The sequence below is a fragment of the Sclerotinia sclerotiorum genome, genomic scaffold, assembly GCF_000146945.2.
Source record: "Sclerotinia sclerotiorum 1980 UF-70 scaffold_4 genomic scaffold, whole genome shotgun sequence".
Classification (NCBI taxonomy): domain Eukaryota; kingdom Fungi; phylum Ascomycota; class Leotiomycetes; order Helotiales; family Sclerotiniaceae; genus Sclerotinia; species Sclerotinia sclerotiorum.
The window spans coordinates 1,610,063-1,624,745 of NW_001820832.1; the positions used below are offsets into that span (position 1 = coordinate 1,610,063).

A 14,683-nucleotide genomic window follows, 5' to 3' on the forward strand; every position below is an offset into this window, starting at 1 on the left:
AATTCGGCCAAGGTTACTAACTTTAATAATAGAATCAACTTTTCGGATTGATCTACATCTATTAATCGGTTTTGACGTGGTCTAAATAGAGCCGGCATTTAGTCCTCAAGCCAATTTGATTCTTTCCACTAGTTATATGATTCACACTCTACTTCATTCGTCTTCCCTGGATTCTACCGATTGGCCATCTAAGAATAATCTTTCTTTCTTATCCTTCATTAACAAACTTTGCAATGCAAGAACAGTATCTAGACTAAGGACTTGATTTAATAGGTGATCACGATAATTTTTTAACGAAAGAACTTTGACAATTTTTCAACGTAGATTCTGATGATTAATATTGTGCATAGTGAACATATTGAACGTTTCGAATTAAGGGTTCGTATCAGAACCTTACTAGCCAATTAAGTTTTGGCATTTGTGTAGATCCTAGCATCATCAATCATATTGCAAGTTTAGTGTAGAAATAGCTGACTCATGCTAGACTAGTGCTTGAGGAAAGTAAACCTTTACCTTTCGATATTTGTCTCGCATCAAAAGTGTAGAACTCCAAAATCTACGAGGAACATCTCTAACTCCAAGCTAGTTGTAGACGGTTAAAAATGTGCGCTTTGTGGCCTTCTAGCCATCCAAATTTGAAATTTTGAAGTAGGGTACTCGAATTTCCCCCATGCCACACTCGAGCAGAAAACTTAAGGCTACTTTTCGATTGATGATTGAACGGCGGTCGATAGTCAACAAATATGTACATCTGTATCTAAGATGGTGTCCTCGGCGTTCTCCGCTTCGCATCGTAAAGCAATACACCCTACCTCCAATGTGGCATCCGTTATCTCAGGCTTCAACACTAACATTGCTAGCGTTCGAGATTGCGATGTCATACACTATTGCTTCTGAAATCAACGTTCATCTAGAACGCCGAAGGAGATTAAAGACTTTCTTTCAACATGGAAATATGTTGCTTCGTCTTGCTCTCAACCGCAATGTCATCGTCGATTTATGAGAATTTTATCATATTCGATAATAGCGAGTAGGAACGCTAGTATTTATTGGGATAGCGCCCTATATCGTGACCTTTAGTACCAGGTCAAGAGGAAGAATCCCTGCAGATTCACACAGATGTGCAACACGAATACCGATGTGTAAAGGTAAGAGCGATTACGGGGTAGAATCCTCTGGCAAGGAATGGATTCCAAAACAGATCTCCATGGCCATGGCCGCATCTGGGTCTTGCGGCGATAAACTGTGAAATCTCAGCATATTTCAGATCAAGGAAAGATTTGCAACAGGATATGGCTTGGAAGCTTATCCCTTGGATTGTCTATGCATCCCAGTACAGATATACAACAGGATATGACTTAGGAGCTTATCCCTTGGATTTTCTGTACATCCCAGTAGAAATATACAATAGAGTATAATTTGAAAGCTTAACCCTTTAGATTATTTATATATTCCAGTATAGATATACAATAGAATATAGGTAGAAAATGTTAGCTTTTAGCCTATATGTATATACTAGTACAGATATACAATATAAGATAGCTAAAGAATCTTAGACTTTTATTTAGATAGAAATCCCAGTATAGATATGCAACAGAGTATGATTTGGGAGCTCAACCCTTTAAACTGTCTATACATCCCAGTATAGATATGCAAGAGAACACGGGTAGAAAATATTAGCTTTTGGCCTATATGCATATACTGGTACAGATGTGCAATATAAGATGGTTAAAGAATCTTAGACTCCTGTTGAGACGGAAATCCCAGTACAGATGTGCAACAGAATATCAGTGAGAAGCGATAGCAGCTGAATTACATCACGTATCCAGGGCAGATGTGTAGTAGAACATAATAGAAGCATTTTAGCTTCTTACTAATCCCCGCATCCTGGAAAAGACTTGCAACAAAATATCATTGAGAACACTAGTCCTTGGATTGCATAGCATAACCAGGCATAGACGTGCAACAGAACATGGCTTAAAGATCTAGCTTCCTGCTAATCCGTACATCCTGGTACATACGTGCAACAAAACGTACAGTACTAGATATTTCTAACCCTATGAGAAAGGCTAGGAACATAATCAAACAGAAAGCGGCATTTCAAGTGGACGTTTGGGTCATCAGGACTCACAGCTGCAACTGATTGCCGTCTATCCGGCTAGCGTAGTAAAGATATGTGCCGTTACCTTCGAATTGGAGGGGGTCGACATAGCTGATGCAATATCCGCATTTCCATCTTCCCAAGGACTTATGACCAAAGTTTGGAGCGAATTTTCATAAACTTCCATTTAAAAGGGCCATTTGCGGCCATCAAGCTTCGCGCCTTAGACTAGCAAGGCGGAGGCTATGGTAAGCAACACAGATCGTTCTTTATCCTCGGAAGAGACACTAGACTTCTTCCACCTTAAATCTTCTCTTAAGATCAATTAATGGCCCCCAGAGGAGAAGAGCATCCAGGTCACTGTATATGGTTTTGTCTAGAGTCATGGTGTTCCAGAGCTTAGTGGGACTCGTGAAAATGCAACAATCATTTACTGCTTATCAATAAACAAGCGAAATATAGTTCTTTATCAGATATCAACTTTCCTAAAAGTGAATTGTTCCATAGAAACTCGAAGGATATTATATTCCTTAAGGGAAGGGACGTTGAAATTTTTATCATGAAGTCGGCAATTTGACGGCAGTTGATTGCTTAATAATCATTAAATAATCCCCACGTCATATGATTCACAGAGTCTCGTACAACACGGCGGCAAAGATTATCATCGCATTCAATTCTCTAGATTGTATTATCGTCAAGATACTAACTTTATCTTCTCAGTACCACAAGTCTAGAAAGTTCAACCAAATGGCAGCTCCCAACGAGACCTACGTCCCGGCATTTCCTCCAAAGCCCAAGCCCCACATCTCAACCGGCATCCCCTTTCCTGATGCATGTGCCCACCATATCAAAAATACGTTCCATGTATCCAAGGTCTACATAATTGTATCGAACTCTATCAGCAAAACATCAAACTTTACCTCTCTACAGGAACGTCTTGGTGATCTGGTCGTCGGCGTGCGGTATGGGATCAAGCCGCATACACCATGGGATGATATTCTGGAGATCGTACATGATATACGAGAGAAGGAAGCAGATATCATTGTTACACTTGGTGCCGGATCACTTACTGATGGAGCAAAAGTCATTTCGTTTGTATGTTATTCCCAGCTGATATGATAACCGCCACTATATTCCCAAAACCCCACAAAGACTGGGAGAGTTAGTACTAGCGGATTGTGATGTTCAGAAAAGCCAATTATCCCTGATTTTGATCCCCACATCTTAACGAAGTCCATGCACAATATCTAACATTTGGTCAGGCGTTGGCAAACAATGTATCTACCCACGATGAACTCTACTCCCTCTCAGCAGAAGCCAAGACACCGAATCTAAAGCCATGTGAAGTCCCCGTAATAAACATACCAACGTCCCTTTCTGGCGGGGAATACTCTCATTTTGCTGGCGCAACCAATACTTTAACGCATCAGAAAGTAGCTTTCAGTCACCCATCGATGAGTGCATCTCTTGTTATCCTATCTCCATCTCTATGTATCTCGACTCCTCAACATATTTGGCTTAGCACAGGACTTCGAGCCGTAGATCATTGTGTCGAAGGATTATGTTCACTTGATAAGAATGTTTGCGCTGAAAGTGACGAGGAGTTTTCGAGTGGATTGAGATTGCTTGTGCCGAATTTGTTGATCACCAAGAAAGATCCCACAGATGGGGAAGCGAGATTGAAGGAAATGTGGGGTGTGGTAGAAGCAATGAAAGCACTTGGCAGAGGAATTCCAATGGGCGGAAGCCATGGAATCGGACATCAATTGGGTCCGCTTGGTGTTGGCCATGGTGAGACGAGCTGTATTATGTTACCGCCTGTGTTGAAATATAATGCGAAGCATGGTAGCAAGGACGAGCGTGTTGTTGAAGGCCAGAGAAAAGTGCTGAAGGTTTTGTGGGGGGAGGCGACCGTCAGAGATGTGTTTGAGAGGAGAGGATTGAAGGAAGAAACCTCCGATGCAGGCGATGCGGTAGGTGCGATAGTGAGCGAGCTTGGTATGCCAACGGCTTTGAAAGACGTGGGCGTGGGTAGGGACAGGTTGGATGCACTAGCGGACAATTGTTTAAAGGACAGGTGGTTACCAACAAACGCTGTACCATTGACTAGCAAAGAGCAAGTGCTGGAGGTGTTAGAAATGGCTCTGGGTTTATAGTATGGTCACCGGAATCGCTGTCATACTGGCTTCAACTTGAGTTGAATCTATTATTCAAAAATGTTTCTTGATGTTGCATAGCGTACTTGGTAATATTGCCACACAATGATCCCGCGTCGTTTGTCTCTCGCATCAATTGAAGTGCCTACCTACAAGCACAAAAAATCTTTAAAGTTGCACGAGATATGGATCAATAATAGACATCTAAAGTTTTCAGCAGAAATAAGCCCAAAAGAAATACATTGAACAGAGTCAAGCTGACTGCTGGAAGAGATTTACATTAACCACTTTGCCTTCCGCCTCTGAGCTACCCCTCTTTTAATTATTTATCCTGTGCCATGGTATAGGCGAGATAGTAGGTCTCACTATTATAGTTGCTTTTAGAAAGCTGGTAAGTTACGTTACTTGTAATCACACTCCGAAGATATCGGACTTGTCGATTCATGGGTGCCAACCCTACTACAATCATTAGCATGGGAATCTAGAAGTAGGTGCCTAATTATAGGGCAGATTGAACACTAAGTATATTTGACTTGTCTCTTCTGTTTGAATGTCTCTGTAATTATGAAACCTGGTTGCTAATGGAGAGTGAATCAAGAAGGAATGATATAGCGCGCGATGCGTGATGGTAGCTTGAATGAATTGTTCGGCTGCTTCTTGGAACCGTACATTAGTGCCAATGGATTTCTTATGTAATGATGTTCTATGTCTGGTACTATCACGTGTATATGACATTGTAGAATCAATTTTTGTGCAGTATAATAATGTCAAAAGTTTACTACCTGCGGGTGCGCAGCATGTCAGGTGTTTTTCATGTTCTCACAATTTTCTCCCTCCCAATTCGGTCGTACATTATTGAAAATCTTGGATTCATTTGTTTCTAAAACAAACTCATTACAAGTAATGCCATGGGCTGTATTCAGCAGACAAATATATATAAAACAGGTGCTTTTGCACAGCCAAGAACTCAAACTTGAACTGTCTATCATTTAAGATTCTCAGAAACATTCATTTGCATTGGTTCTACTCAAAGAATTCTATTAAATACTCAATAAAAAATTTGCAATCTATACCTAGATTTCGAGAGTCTTAGGGTTTCATAATCACTTCAAATCCAGTCTTCCACGTCCAGATCTCTCCGGTTCAAATATCACGTGGTCGGGTAATCATCAGGGGCAAACAACAATCTTTCTCTATTGGGTTTCTTGAGACCAGAAAGAGCATCAGATTGAATTGATTGATTCTCTAACTAAGCAGTTAAGCTGCGAGTATATATTCCAAAAAAAAATGAAGGAATGAGGTTAGGTCATCAGCCTTCGGAATTAAAGTGCTTTGAAATCAAAATATTGAAAGCAAACAAACAGTATACCAAAAAGGAAAGAATGAATTAAAAGTTGAGTTTTGTTTGCTCCTTATATGCATCATGCAATATATATGCATATGCTGCCAAGATCCCAGGAGGTCAACATTCTCTGAACAGCCACCATATCTTCCTATTAGACCATTGAAGTTTCAGTCTGGATCAATTTGTCTTGTTTGTGTCCTCAAATTTCAACCTATAGACGATCCTCTGGCAAATCACTATTCGGAGGCACTTTTTGGATACGAAACAATTTCCAATGGCCAAAAACAGCTCTACCTCCCCAGCCATAGATATGCAACCCTTTCAGAACAGATTCGCCTTACTTCCAAATTTAAAATTTCACCGTAAAAACTTTTTTCCACTGGAGTATCCTAAATATCCAACCAATGATATCGATTTCGACGAATGGACTGACTTTGCTACTTACTGTGATTTGGACCCCGAACCACCACTTCTCGATCTTCTTCCAAATGAAGATAATGCCAGTCTCGAGAAAAAAATACTTCAATCCTGGTGTTTTCAAAATTCAACTGGAAGTCGGGATACACAGCTATGAAACAAGAGCTGCACAACCTAAAAAGCCAGCTTCTATTATTGTGAAGTTAAAATTACCTACAGAGAAATTTATGAAGATTCTGTCGATGCCGCGGGCAGCTGGGAATATTCAGTTTGGAGATTTGGGGAATATTGGAGAGAAGAAAAAGCTAGCTCACAGGAACACGAAGGCTCCGCCTCGACATCGGTAACTCTTTATATTGGAGGAAAGAATTATTGACCGTATTAATTTTCCGCATTGTCGACCTGAAATACTAGCTACAGTACATGATAAACTGACGTTCATCAGATGTAAGGGGTTGCATAGCTCCCCCATAGATTAAATCCTTTCACGCCTATCAAACAAGAATGGTATTCTGAGCACCACCTCTCTTATCCCAATATTCTCATCCCCAAACAAAAACCTCTCAATGTAATCGTCAAGGTATCTCTGTCAATAAATTGCGCCTACAGCTATTCCTCCCGTCCAAGACTTTACACAGCTAATACTATCAGGTGGTTTATCCGTGAGCGAAAGGGGTGATTTCTAGGTTTCGTCGAATATGTAATCTCTCGAGTGTTCAGAAGCCGTTTATAGGACCTGCCTTAAATAGTAGTTAATAAATTAAAAAAAAAATATTATCCAATTTTCCCAAAGCAATCTGAACACTGAATTTCTTTGGAGTAATCCCACTCTTAATTTAAAACACAAAACCTGACCTTAATTCTTGTGCATTGGATATCCAATAAATTTCTACATCAAATGCCATACCTTCTCCCCATCATTTTTGAATTATTCCCCTAACTTCCCATACCTCAATCTCCTGCTCCACATTTAGAAATCCCAGTATCAATTCAACCACAATACGCTATACCTAACCAAAAAAAAAAAAAATCAAAAAAAAAAACCAAAAAAAACCCACCATTCTTATCAAAACAACCCATATACACCCCAACCTCTAGAATTATCCAAAAAGCATTAAAACTCCTCAGCCTTGAAGCGAGAACATGCATGATACTCGAAAAGGGGCGGTAGAACATCGGGACAACTTCAAAACACTTCAAATACATACTGCAGAGAGTACTAAAAAAGACAGCAGCACAGTCCTATTCATTCGGAGGGCACCGACTTATAGCATTACTTGTAAGACGTGTGAAATATTTACTTAACTATATACTCGCTTACATATTATCCTAAAAGCGCTTCAATCTTATATACAATATAGATTACATCGAAGATACAAAAAAACATATTATAGAAATCTAGAAAAAGAGAATATAAAGAAATCTGTTACGATGGTAACAGCTGACTTGTTTTCGTAAGCTTGGGCCATGTGCAAATCGGTTTCGATTCGCTCAATATGAATTTCTTTTTGTAGAGCTTCGTGCTCAAGATCAATCATTTAGTATATTCCACTATTAGTTACGAATTGCATTATTGCTATTACTCAAGTCCCTGCTTGACGCCTAGTTATAAACCACCTCGAGAGCCTAGAGCACTTCCACGTGATCTAGACGGCAAACCTCGTAACAAATCTTTTGCTAACTTTAAAATATTGATATAACAGAAAAGATAGATTATATATATATATATGATTAGTGTATAACACAAGGAACTCAGCATGAAGAATCACTTAATCAATACAAGAAAGCAATCCCTTGTATTCATATAATATTCCCAATTCCTCTCACCATCCTCCCAATTCCTCTCACCATCCTCCCTATTCATCTACAGTAACTCATCTTCATCTTCATCTCAACTCTAGCCTATTTAAAAGGTATAAAAGCGACTACTTTCCCATCCACAATGTGGTATCAATATAAACAATATCAATGTCGGCCCCCTCCTATCCCATAAACTCCTCGCAAATATGCAAACACTCATGTTTAGTTCCTACTAAAAAGGTAGACGTGCAGACCTACTGACGGATAGAGGTCACCTCGATCCTTTATTTACTCCAAAGACAATGCAATTAATCCCTTTACCTATCCGTTCCATCCATGAATTCATTCATATGGCCTGCCGTGTCTTTCCCTTCTTTCCCAATCCATGAATCCCTCATCACATATTTTCATGCGTTCTAATCATAACCATATCATGACCATTTGACATCACCACTAGGTGGCCTCGTTGTTCTCCTCCTCGAAATCAGCTTATGTTCTGGCACGGCGGCTGCATTTGAAGTCGTAGGTCTTATAGGCTCTCTTATGGGCTCCCTTGTCAACTCTCTCGTCGACTCTTTCAACGACTCTCTCGATTCTCTCGTTGGCACTCTCGTTGACTCTTTCATTGGCTCTCTCGTTGACTCTCTCATTGGATCTCTCGTTGACTCTTTCATTGGCTCTCTCGTTGACTCTCTCATTGGATCTCTCGTTGACTCTTTCATTGGCTCTTTCATCGACTCTCTCGTTGGCACTCTCGTCAAATCTCTCGTTGGCTCTCTTGTCGACTCTCTCATCGACTCTCTCGACTCTCTCGTCAACTCCCTTGTCGACTCTCTCATCGACTCTCTCGACTCTCTCGTCAACTCCCTTGTCGACTCTCTCGACTCTCTCGTTGGGACTCTCGTCAAATCTCTTATCGGCTCTCTTATTGGCTCTCTCGTTGACTCTCTCATTGGCTCCCTCATTGGCTCTCTCTCTCTCGTCGACTCTCTCATTGGCTCCCTTTCACGTTCTCTATCTCTTATTTTAACTCCATTTTCTCTATTCTCCCTCCTAGAATGCGACGATGGATCATCCCTGAGTTGCGGTGCCGCTATCGATGATCGTGACGCACGAAGTAGTGATGTTCGAGGTAATCGACTTTTACTGGATGCACCATTGACCAAGTCGCCACTCGATTTTCGCATCATAGAAGTGGTGCCGTCTGTAGTTCTAGGTCTATAATGAACCGATTCATTGCTAATAGACGTCGCTGACGAGATACCCGAGCGTCTATTGGGTGTAACACTTCCATCAATGAATGCTGACGTCTGTGACATTCGACTAGCTTGAGTTGGAGTCAAAGGAGTTGATACACTATGTTGAAGCGAAGGTGATGTATAGGAACTTCCACGCCTAGAAGACAACCGAGACCTTGAGCCACTTCCATTTTCCGATGCTTTATCCAAATTGAACTTGACTAATTCGCTTGCCATATTCCTTACTAACACAGCGCTGTCGTTTTCGGCAAGATGCTGAATTACTTCGAATAATGCATGATGCCTAATGCTTTCTGCTTCATCCCCACTAGCATCGCATATACTGCGAACGATACGTAGCAAATTCAGTCGTACAACAGCCTTCTTGTGAGTAAGCTTTTGTAAGATACCAGTGAAAAGATCAGTTCGAGCAAGAGAACCGGCAATAGGCGAACTTAATCGTAGGAGCTTTTGTAAAGGCTCCAGTAAGTTGTAATCAAAAGCATTCGCCTTGGGTGCAGCAAAACATTGTACTATCATGGCAGTAAAACTACCCTCCAGCAAAGCTTTTTCAACCCTGGCAGTCTCTTCTTGGAGCCTTTTATATCAGAATTAGTATGCATCATTATCACTCACAGGATGCCAAACTTACCAAATGAATATAGCGTCCAAAGCGGTCACCTGCCAATATTGGTCTTCCAGTAATGAAACATAAAACTGTAATCCTTTATTCTGCCAAAGATATTTACGTCCGACCTTGCCAGAATGAGCCATATCACATAAAATAGGAAGGGCAAACTCTTTCGGGGGCCGTTTCGTTTTCATAATTCGTTGAAGTAATGGTATTATGCCATTGAAAGCTGCGTCTTCCTGCCGCTCTTTACTGAGTCGACATAAGTTGTACATAGTATTCAAAACTTGGTTAGAGATTTCGCGGAAATGATCAGGCGTACGCTTCATACTTGAGCTCAGTAGATCAATTAAAAGTTCAATGGCGTTTGCGGCATGTAATGATTCGAGGGTTGTTGACAGCATGGATAAATTCTTGATGAACTTGAGCATAGTTATCTGATGCACTGGTGTCATACGTCTCAGATCTTTGAGAACTCCTGGAAAAGTGTTAAAACGACCATACCGCAAAATATCAAGAGGACCTACGCTTGAGTACTACATGGTCAGCCACGACCTCTTTGACGTAGTTTTCTGCTTGCGAAAAAAGATAGAATATGTTGACAATGCGACCCTCAATCAATTCAGAAAGTTCATCTTCTTCATCTAGCACACGATCTAGAACGAGTGCTAGTGGAGATAAAATCTTGCTTCTTGAGAAGATACGACAAAAGTCGTTCTTTGGAGTTGGTCCCTAACGGTGTTAGTATATTAATTTGAGTGTTATATTTGCTGGCATACCTGAAGCTCAAATACATTCCAAATACCATTGACACCAATGAGAACCAAATCTCTAGCATCATCATAATCTTCATCGAGAAACTCGACAAGAACATTCAATCCACCAGCGCTAACAAACATTTGAAGTGTCAATGTAGAGGTCTGGTACATTTGTCTTACAAAAGCAGCTGCCTCAAGACGTATCTCATTTGAGTATTGCCTAACAGCAAACTTTGTAATAATGGGAATTCCTCCAACGAAGCATAAATTTTCTTGTATCTCGACATCGTTCGAAATGATGGCGTTCACAACCTTTAGTAATCTCAATATCATACTTTGACGACTTTTCAAGTTACAGGGTTCCAGTATCTCCAGAATTGGAAGCATTCCATGAGCACTGATGATCAAGCCCTTTGCATCTTCAGACTCATATAAAACATCAAGCTAAATGACTGATTAGTACGGAATTACCATAACGAAATTAAGACATACCAGTTGTTCCGATAATTCAGATAAGACATCCTCAGCTTGTGTTGCTTTCAATGAGCTCACTAATCCTTCGACCGACGCGCACAGCCGAGCATGTTTGTCTCTGGCAATGTTGGCTTGCAAATCCATCTCATCAAAACCTTGCTCCAGCGAGGCAAAAGGGTCATCTTCATCATCTTCATCACCAAGCCAGGAATTGTTCGAGAGCTTTGAGTTAATCATTAATGCTTCTTCCGAGCCCTTATCACTCTCAATCCTCGGAACTACAGCCCCTCTTGGATCAAAGATATCTGAAAAATCTTCGTCATCCTCATTCTCCGCATACTTTTGTATCTCAACCGATGAGTTAGTCCGATGCATAGAGCTTTCATGAGAATTCGGCGTGGTTTTTCGTCGCAAACTGCTACCTCCATTTGTAGTAGGAGATTGTGCAGAGCGCGGAATGCTTGTCAGGTCAGACGGGTGGAATAGTTTCGGAGAAAGGGCATCATCCTAGAGCCATTCCGAGTCAGCAATGCTTATGAAATCGTATAAAGAATACTGACTTTAATTATATCCAATCTTTTATCAAAAATACTATCATTGTCAACGAACAAGTCTGAATAATCCTCCACGGTATTCTCGCGATACATTATCGCTGGCCTTAAAGGTAAGGCAAATTTCCCTTCCGCCCGAGCCTTCACTGGAGACTTCGGTCGGGGAGGAGGTATAGACGGCTTTCTCGAATAACTTCTAGGAGAGATATCTTCTTCAAAGTCGATTTCCGAGGGAGCTTTGATTCTATAAGGTCGAATAGTCTCTAATTCATGGCCATCCGTCTCGACATGGGTATTTGGACCCTTGATCGTTACGAGATCACCCTCAAAATTATTATCCCAATTGTCAGCTTCATCATTTGCAAACTCAAACGATGCGAAAGACTTGAGGCGGTCGGCGGAAAGTAGACCCCCAAAATTGTCATGAGGTTTCAGGTGCGGAAGTTGAAGCGCGCTTGGAGTAATAGAAGAGGCGAAATCATCATCCCAATTATCATCCGCTTCAACAGTCAGCTTCCACAAGGAATTTTTGAAATTTCCTAGTGGGACTCGCTTACCTGCAGTTTCTGGAGACCTAAAAGAACTTGCCAAACTTTTCGGTTTCGACATAGATAGACGGCCCTTGGGAGGTGTGACGATATTGCTTTGCGAGTCATTGTGAATACTTCTTAGAGGAGGGTCTCGACGAGCTGGTAAAGGACTGCCAAGCTGCTGCGACCTTGTAGAAGTACGAAATGATCCGGCAGCTGCGGGTGATTTCAGGGCTTCATTCCACTGCTTTACCTCTTCTACTGCTTCATTGAAGTTTGTGGGGGGCTTTGCAACAGGAGCATCAGTCCTCCGTGAGCCCACAATCCAAGCATGTTTCAACAATTTCCGAGCAGAAACTCTTAGGTTTGGGTCTTTTTGAAAACACTGAATGAGAAAATCTCTTGCTGCCTAAAAAGTGTTTAGCTCAGGCTCTCTTCAGAAAGAGTTGCGAATGTCGACCTACTGGTGATACTCCTTCGGGCAAAGGAGGGTGGTCATCATTGACAATAGCAAACAAGGCAGGCATGGGAGCCAATTTGTGATACGGTGGCTTACCCTCAAGCAGTTCTATTACTGTGCAACCCAAACTCCAAATATCAGACGCAGGAGTTGCGCCAGAAAGTTGTATGATTTCCGGGGCCATCCAGTAAGGCGTCCCAACGACCTGTGCTTCTTTATCTGCTCCAGCAAGAGTGCTGGTAGACACACCAAAATCCGCAAGCTTGACCTTCCCATCTTTAGTTGTAAGAATATTCGCGCCCTTTATGTCCCTATGAATAACACCCTGATCGTGAAGATATTGTAGACCTAGAAGAATTTGTCCCATGTAAACGCCAACCAGGTTTTCGGGAAATTTCCCATAGCTTTTGCATATCGAGTGTAATGAACCGTTTTCACAATACCTTCGCCGATAGTCAGTACAATGTGGTGAAGAAACAAAAACACAAGATGTCTTACTCCAGAATTATGTTCAAGCAGTCAGAAGACTTAACGAAACCAAGATACTTGACAATATTGTCATGCTAAGAATGTCAGCTCAAATGGTTTGGCCCCGTAGTCATTCCAATGTAAACCTACATTCAGATTTTTGAGAAGATCTATTTCGGCCTGCGCATAATATTAGTCCATGGGCAAGTCATCTCAACACAAGTATTTACCTCAATCATCCGCAATTCGCTCTTCGGAAGGTCTCCCAGCTTGATTTGCTTCACAGCCACAGCTTCCCCTGTACCCCAATTGAACGCCTTGTAGACCGAACCAAAAGCTCCCTTCCCGAGACATTCTCCTAAACGCTGAATATTTATAAGTAGGTGTATTTCCTCTTTTGAAAACCGCGGGTATGTACGTAGTCTTTAAGGCCCGGATCTTGCACAGCCTTTTCCTTTCTTTCTCTTCGCGGTGTCCCTGGAGTCCTTTCTGACTTCGCGCTCCCATTCGCACCGGCCGATCTTGAACTGCTTTGCCGGTCGGCTGAGGAGGGCGGATAAGAGACCATGGTCGGTGTGGGATGACCCAGGCGAGAGTCTAGAGGGCGGAGAGAGAAGCTGTTGGAGGTATAATTCTCTGGCAGATGGAGGATCTCATTGAAGCATGAGCTTTTCGTGTTTTGTGGACTACGTTCCTGTTTCACGATGATTATTTGGCGGGGTTATGGGATTATATTCAAGGTTGTCGATATCGGTGGATCCTGGCCTGGCCCTCACCTCACGCCGAAAATAAAATAGCACGCGAAAGTGGAGATGAAGAAATTCACTGTTTGTATGATATTATGTTGGTTTTGGGGTAGATGTGTGCGTCTTGAGAATAATAAACATTCTTCGTTGAAGGTATTGGTATGAATGTTTGTAAATTCATTACCAAATAAAAGTGTGTTGTGGTAGGTAGTAGAAAGTATTGAGGATGGATGGGGATGGGTATGGGTATGTGGGTGGGTGGGTGTGGATTATGTTATGGGTTATGAGTGATGAGTTATGGAGCATGGGAAAAGAGAAATTAACATTGGGTAGGTAGGTTGTTAACAAAATTGGCAAACAAGCGCCTACATGGGTACATCCTGGAAATCACAACCTCTCTGCTGAGCTGCATCTAAAATAAAGTGTGTTGTGCTTAATAAGGCTGATGGTCGAAAATCATTATCTGATAGATATAGTAAATATGATACCTTTGATAGGGTAGTGTTCAATATATTGTTTAATTGTCTCGTAGAATTTTCTTTTGATTAAAACAACATTACCATTTTTCAATACCATTACGTTTACAAACAATAGTAAATAAACAATGTAATAATACCTACATATCGAGGTTGAATGATCAATCACCTCGACTAAATTACCAGCATCTTCTCACGAATCTTCTCATACCTTTATAAGTTATCCGCCCATTGAAATCTTCAGATTACCTGCCAGGTAGGTGATTATTATCTATTTGAAAGCTAGAAACTAGAATCCGTTATAATCAAGTTGCTGAACAAGTTTAACCTCAAAATTACGCCTTTCCACGGTTCATTAAACCCTTTGTATGGTTCAAAATTCAATTCTCCTCGATTGAATTGAAACTCCCGTTATGTCAATTATCAAACCCGTAAATAATCAACACCCATATTTCTGTTCGTTTAATCGTAATCCCGAACAATTAACGGCGAAGATTTTCCCATGCCAGCTTGCCCAACGCCGGTAATATAG

At 41.3% G+C, this 14,683-nt stretch overlaps 3 protein-coding genes across 3 annotated transcripts; 1 reads left to right on the plus strand and 2 right to left on the minus strand.

The window, feature by feature from the left end:
* Positions 1-1,111: 1,111 nt before the first annotated feature.
* On the minus strand, positions 1,112-2,079 carry SS1G_03711 (predicted protein; the record flags this gene model as incomplete). Its single annotated transcript, XM_001595572.1, has 2 exons — positions 1,112-1,321; positions 2,038-2,079. The coding sequence occupies 2 exons, from the start codon at positions 2,077-2,079 to the stop codon at positions 1,112-1,114; spliced, it is 252 nt and encodes an 83-aa protein (XP_001595622.1).
* A 769-nt stretch (positions 2,080-2,848) lies between these two features.
* Positions 2,849-4,257, plus strand: SS1G_03712 (hypothetical protein; the record flags this gene model as incomplete). The annotated part of the gene is made up of 2 exons (XM_001595573.1): positions 2,849-3,196; positions 3,364-4,257. The coding sequence occupies 2 exons, from the start codon at positions 2,849-2,851 to the stop codon at positions 4,255-4,257; spliced, it is 1,242 nt and encodes a 413-aa protein (XP_001595623.1).
* A 4,051-nt stretch (positions 4,258-8,308) lies between these two features.
* Positions 8,309-13,497, minus strand: SS1G_03713 (hypothetical protein; the record flags this gene model as incomplete). Its single annotated transcript, XM_001595574.1, has 13 exons — positions 8,309-8,821; positions 9,049-9,091; positions 9,308-9,655; positions 9,710-10,166; positions 10,216-10,420; positions 10,468-10,890; positions 10,939-11,427; positions 11,481-11,971; positions 12,029-12,410; positions 12,466-12,904; positions 12,960-13,024; positions 13,160-13,294; positions 13,348-13,497. The coding sequence occupies 13 exons, from the start codon at positions 13,495-13,497 to the stop codon at positions 8,309-8,311; spliced, it is 4,140 nt and encodes a 1,379-aa protein (XP_001595624.1).
* Between the last annotated feature and the right edge of the window lie 1,186 nt (positions 13,498-14,683).